Below are 6,310 nucleotides of genomic sequence, written 5' to 3'. Positions count from 1 at the left end.
CAGAGGAGGGGGTGTAGTTCGACTCAACTCAGCAGTGTCTTTTCTTTGAAACTTCGAAGTAGGCATCATACAATTATACATCATGCATTTTATTACTCTAACTAGTTATAATTGAATTGCAACACATCCTTTTTTGAACAACACTTAGTAAACTTGTCATACTGAACTTACAACACAAGCAACACTCAACAATTGATGTTTCCTTTGTAAAATATACAGTTCAGCAAGAAAGTGTTCCATTTATCCTCTTCTATGTTATACTAGCATTTGTATACTAAATTTACCATCTTTCAGGAATGCTTTGCACAATCACATAAAGTATAACAAATCCAGCTATCCATAAACATATTATATACCCGACAAAACTTTTACCGGTTGCAATGAGTCAGAACTGAGAGTACACTAAACAGAAGAGCGAGGATACAAATTATACCAGTGTTTTGAATAGAACATAAGAGATGCCATTTCCTCGGCTTAACTCTGTAGCCTTAACAATGTGTAAAGCCTCAACATCACCTTGTGGTCCTCTGGGATCACAAAAATGCTGGTAGAGTTCTTCATCCTAATGTGCTACCAAGAAACAAAATTGACATTGGTTACTTAGATTAAGTGGACGTTATGATACTTTGATTTTCATTGAAAGAGCAGCAGGACTACAAGATTAAGCACATCAACATCATATACACACCTTCACATCAAATGGAAGGTAACCAACAAACACTGTCCTCTTTCTATCATAGAGGTCCTTCTCCTCTAAGATTTTCACCAGGGCATGCCATTTCAACACGGTGTAGTTGCCATTTAACTAGCAAACAACATCAAAGCCTTTTTCCCAAATCAAGTTGGTGTATGCTAGTTCGATCGCCATTGAACTAGAAATTTCAAAATTCAGATAGATACAATGTACTAGTTCTTCAAGGTGTAGAGTGATAACTCAGCAAGTGCATTTCGTTTCTCTGCATAGCCTCTACTACAGGATCCTCCTTCAACACTCATTCCTGCCTCGGCCTGTTCCAATGTTGCTGGGGGCTTAGTTTTAGGCCTGGTCGTGTCGCTAGTGCTCTCTCCTTTTCTCTTTCCGACTGGTATTTCGACTCTGCACCTCAGACTTTGCCTGAATATATACCTCATCAACACAGATATGATTCCCTTGAACTAGAAAGTTCAAACTTCAAATAGATACATTATACTATTAGATATGACAAATATGTTCTTAAGATGTACTTCAGCTATGTGAAAGCTGTAAGACTGCCAACCTACCAGTGCCATGTTATGAGATAAAGCTACCTGCTCAGCTTCAAAGATGATGTAGGCATGTACACTACAAAGGATATACGAAGATAAAGAGTTTGAAAACCAACATGCAGAGAGTACTTTTGGCCTTTTGGGGTACACCAACATGAAAACCATGAAAAATATATACAAAATATCTAAAAAGGTGAATTGTATGAAGGCTGTATTTTTCTGGCCTTGGTGCACTATTACATATTTGGGAGGTCAGCTCACATATCTTGAGCCTTAACTTATACAGCATAGTAAAATGGGAAAGTAAACAAGGAATTACATATGTGGATGAATAAGAAGTACTCCGCATAGTAAAATGGGAAAGTAAACAAGGAGTATGCAATATTTTCACGAATGAGCCTATCGTTGTGCAGCGACTATTTTGCATAGCCTCGGGCACCTAACTCCCAAGCTATGACCATTTTGGTGTGTTTTTCCTGAACATCTTGCCACGCCGAGCATTACTCGGATATGCAACTACTTCGCAAGCATCAACGGAAAATTGAGTTGAATAGGACAACTATTCACAGCTGTTAAAATTATCAACTCAAAGAGAGACTGTAGCACACAAGGAAAATAAGGCCATTTAACTGCGTACACATTAAATCAGAATTTAATTAGGAATTGCAAGCTTAAAAGGGAAATGTCAAGCTCTAACATCAGGAAAAAAAGAATAAAAATGAAATACAAAAGCTCATATACAAAAGCAACATTTCAAATTTGTAATTGCAGTCAAGTGCAAACTCATCCAGTAATGGTCAAACAAGCATGTCCCAACTATAGCATTAATTCTCTACTTAGGTACTAACAACGCAAACAATAGACTACTAGCAATCCATATGTAAAAATGCACCCACTTGTCGACCGAGTCATTGATCTTACCTTTTATGACGACTTCTTTCCTGGAATCTTTGTCTGCAGCAAGGACAGAAATCACCATAATGGAATCATGCACTTATCCTCAAGATACGGTCTCTTGCAGTTACCAACTTTGCGTCCAAACTAGCAATTGTGCTCATTAGAGAGCCCTCGCCATCCCCGTTAGGACCCAAGAAGGCATTTAACTCTGCCACTGTTTCTTTGTTACTGTCAAGCAAGAAGGAATGTAACTCCGTCAATATTTCTATGTTGCTGCCACCATCACCTGCCAGAGCTTGGCTGAGTGACTGCAGTGCGGCGACAAGCACAGAGGAAGCTTTTTCTGTGCCCATAGGATCATTGTGTGTGGCACTGTCTCCAGTGAATTCAGTTTCTGAAACCTCCTGTGACAAAGGGGGATTTCAGCGCATGTAAGAATTGGAGTATTTGTATAGACAAACTGTGAAAGGCTATATATTCTGATGATACAGGCATACATCACCAATTTGGTTAAACTTATACACGGGCAAGTAAAGGTGAAATACGCGCAGAGGGATTTTAGTGGAAAAAAAATCTAAAACACAAATATGTGCAACGTGGCACTATATAATATCCATGTGCAATCATGTAACAAGCACAAAAACTCAAGGTAAAATTTAAAATATTGCATCCTTGTACGAATATGCAATCTGTAATTGAATTCACGAACTACAATTTATGCAGATCAGGCATGTCAGAATGTGATAGAAGTTTTTGAGCTTTTCACAACAACACAAGAATCCAATGCTCTCAAGTAAATTATATGCATAGAATCTACGAAAAAGTGGCCAGAAGAATACTTGACACATAAGTGCAGGTTCACCTTGCTTTGTAACAAAGAGGGAGGCCATGCCATGACATAGGGATGAACCTCCTCATGATACTCCCGTGCATCACTAAAGAGCTCGCTTATCTCCGATGTTTCCAGACACAAGGATAGGCACAAATCACGAAGTTGTGTGTCCTTGCAGTAGAAAATAGTCAAGTATACAAAGCCATCGATGACTGCCACAACCTCCACATCAACAGGACACCCCTCTTGCTCCATTGAGCCTCCAATGGCAATCTTAACAATCGTGTGCAACGGGAACTCCTTGTACAAGATCCACCTCTCGACGACACCGCCATCGCCGGCTGTCCGGAAATAAGAATAGAGCGTGTCATCCTTTATATCTACGAAGCAGAGCTTCTCATCCTTGGTCTCGCCAAGCTTGTACGACGATTCATCCGACTGCGTCATCAAAGGCGTGGGCACATCGATTAGAGAGAACTGAAAGGTCGAGGTGTCGAGCACCGCAATTTTCTGATGCATCCAGTTTGGCCACCAGATGAGCCCGCGCATCACCGTGCCGGAACTGGCCCCTTCACGCAACACCAATGTGTTCTTTGGGAAAATTTGCCACTCCATGGTGTTCGATGAGAAGACGGCGACCTGCGCCCTCCGATTGAAGTGGTGACGGACACAGACCACACGGGACGGGCCTTGGCCATCTTCTGAGGAGAGAGTGTAGAACTCAAGGTCAATGCTGTTCCCCGGCTTATAGAGGAACAGATCCAGAGCCTGCGTTAGCGGTCTGTGGGAGACTACCCAATTAGTGCTCCGGCTCACCTTTTTTAGGGGGAAGTAGCCGTCGTAGCCGGGAAGGATCTCCCACCCGGTGGCGCGGGCGTCGTCCTGGCGTGAGACGCGGACGCCGAAGAAATCAGCGGCGCCGAGGTCCGGGTCGCAGCGGCGCCAGGGGCAGGGGAAGATCGGGACCACTTCAAAGCTGGAGTCGAGGAAGAAGGCGAGGAGGGGCGGCGCATGGAGCGCGCGGAAGCTGCGGCGGAAGGCGGGGGAGGAGCGGACGGCGCGGCGGAAGGCGCGGCAGGCGAAGGCGGCGCGAACGAGGAGGGAGGGACGGCAGGCGGAGGAAGATCTCGCGGAGGAGGTCGTCGCCGAGACCGGTTATATCGGTGGGAGCGGCCGGCGGTGCCGGCGGCGCCGACGTTGACGTTGGGGGCTGGGACAGGGAGAGCATGGTGGACAATGGTTGCTCAGTGGGGACGAGTTCACGCGGCTGAAACTTTGGTGAAAATAGACAAAATGAACTCAGTTTCCTACCAAAGTATTTTTCAGTACACACAACGAGTTGTGATCAGATAAGCATAAGCTAGACCGAAACTCAGTACACACAAAAATGCGCGAAGATCTTAATACACAGTATCAGTTTCGATGCTGCTATTTCTATCAATTCGTCCATCTGAGTAGGAAAATAACATAGGAAAGAAGACTGGCCATTCTTGACTGAAGACAAATAATCTTGAAGGCAACATCCATGTTAGTAGATGGCATTGTAAATAAAAGCTGGGAGCAGAGGATTCCAACTTTAGTCATCATATGCATCTTGCATGTCGTATAATTCTTAGTATCTTTTTCTTTGGAATAGTCTTTTGCCTCGCTATACTACCTCCATCCTAAAATTTAAACCTTGTATTATTTTTAGAAAGTTAAACTATGTCAAGTTTAACCAAAGTTTTTACCAAAAATCATTAACATCCAAAATACATAATCAATATCATTAGATAGATAATGAAATATATTTTCATATGGTATCTACAAAATATCATATTTGTTGATAATTCTTCTAAAAGTTTAGTCAAACTTTACTTGCTTTGACTTTTTTTAAAGCGTTAAGTTTTGGGATGGAGGTAGTATTAATATAGCAACCACCTGGTACAATTGTTGGGGCATCAGCATAACTACGCTTAAAAGAAAACACAAAAGAAAGAAAAGAGAAATTAATGTCGAAAATATCGGATCAATGAAAACATAGATGACTCGCAATTGTTGCGCCCTGCGGAGGATTCCCACACGCTGCTCTCGCTCCGAAGCCCCGCATACCAAGCATCACCTTAAAAAGGAGATGCAACGATAACGATCCTGCTTCCCGGAGGTCCTAGAGTTTCCCCGGTATGCGCAAGGACAAGGGAAGAGGGCTTCATGCAACACCCTTCAAGGAGGAAAGGTGGCGCCTGCGGGCGTCACCGCGCCGGTGTCGGCCAACCGTCAAGTATTTCTCCCTGACCCTCGCAACCCCGCCTCGAACGATTCATCGTGCTCCGCCACACTTGTCGCCTTGCATGACGCGCCACCACGGCCTTGCAAACACCACGGCCATCTCACAATGGCCATTGAAACGGGGCCAGCAGGAACAAGAAGGGCTGGCCAGGAGCGAGAGGCAGCATGTTAGCATGTTAACAACCACGCGGGAGGGAACCGCCTCCACCACCACCTGCAATCACCGAACAAACGCCTCGACCTGAAAAAACCAGGCCTACCTGGCCCTACCGAACCCGAGCGGGCTCGTGAAGTTCCCATCTCCACGCTGCAGAGCATGGGCCGCCGACATCGCCACCCCCTACTCTGGCCACCCCTCCATCCGCCAGAAGCACACAGCCGAGCAGGACCCCAACCCTCCTAGACCTAGATGGGTCCCGAAGGGCCCAGATCTGGACCTGGCGGGCGCCGCCCGAAGCCACCGTGGTGCCCCGCGACCAAGCAGCTGCTGAACTGCCTCGCCACCACCCGTCATTGCACCGCCACCTGCCGAGGAGACCCCGCGTCTCCCTTCCACGTGTGCGGGAAAGTGCTGCTCCGCCGCCACCGGCACCGTGCGGGCTTTACTCCGCGGCTTGCGCCAATGGGACGAGGCTTGCCTGCGCCCAAGCCGTGCGCCCATGAGGCATGGCGTCCATCCAGCGGCTCCGCAAACATCGGCACGCGTTAGTACGTTTCGATAGGAAAAACAAATCGCGAATCGGTGAATCCCACCCCGTGATACTCGCACCCTACTGATACAAACACGCCCTGCGACAAAGGTGGAGCGTGCGCGTCGTCAACGTCCGCGCCGACGACAAGGTGAGAATTGTGAACGTCGGTCGTGGCCTGCTATTCGTCTTCACCCTCACCGTCTCGATCCTGAACAGCGCGCCGGACGGCAGCATGGAGTGAAAGAAGGATGGTGAGTTCCCCGCGGCCGACCTCTGGGCGTTCTCCGCCTACGAGCACGTCCTGCACGTCCGGCCGGACCGCCGGATCGAGTACCATGTCTCGTGAGCATGGACGACCACAACGTCCTATTCTTCC

General features: G+C 46.5%; 1 protein-coding gene across 1 annotated transcript; it reads right to left on the bottom strand.

The window, feature by feature from the left end:
* Positions 1-610: 610 nt before the first annotated feature.
* Positions 611-5,573, bottom strand: LOC124694904. Its single transcript, XM_047227829.1, has 4 exons — positions 5,503-5,573; positions 3,005-4,100; positions 2,167-2,546; positions 611-1,155 (listed from the first exon to the last, which is right to left on the bottom strand). The coding sequence occupies exons 1-3, from the start codon at positions 5,571-5,573 to the stop codon at positions 2,232-2,234; spliced, it is 1,482 nt and encodes a 493-aa protein (XP_047083785.1). The 3' UTR covers positions 611-1,155; positions 2,167-2,231.
* Positions 5,574-6,310: the final 737 nt, after the last annotated feature.

Source organism: Lolium rigidum, chromosome 3 (assembly GCF_022539505.1).
Source record: "Lolium rigidum isolate FL_2022 chromosome 3, APGP_CSIRO_Lrig_0.1, whole genome shotgun sequence".
Lineage (NCBI taxonomy): Eukaryota > Viridiplantae > Streptophyta > Magnoliopsida > Poales > Poaceae > Lolium > Lolium rigidum.
Note: the sequence above shows the minus strand (reverse complement) of the source record. Positions and strands in the feature narration are given on the sequence as shown.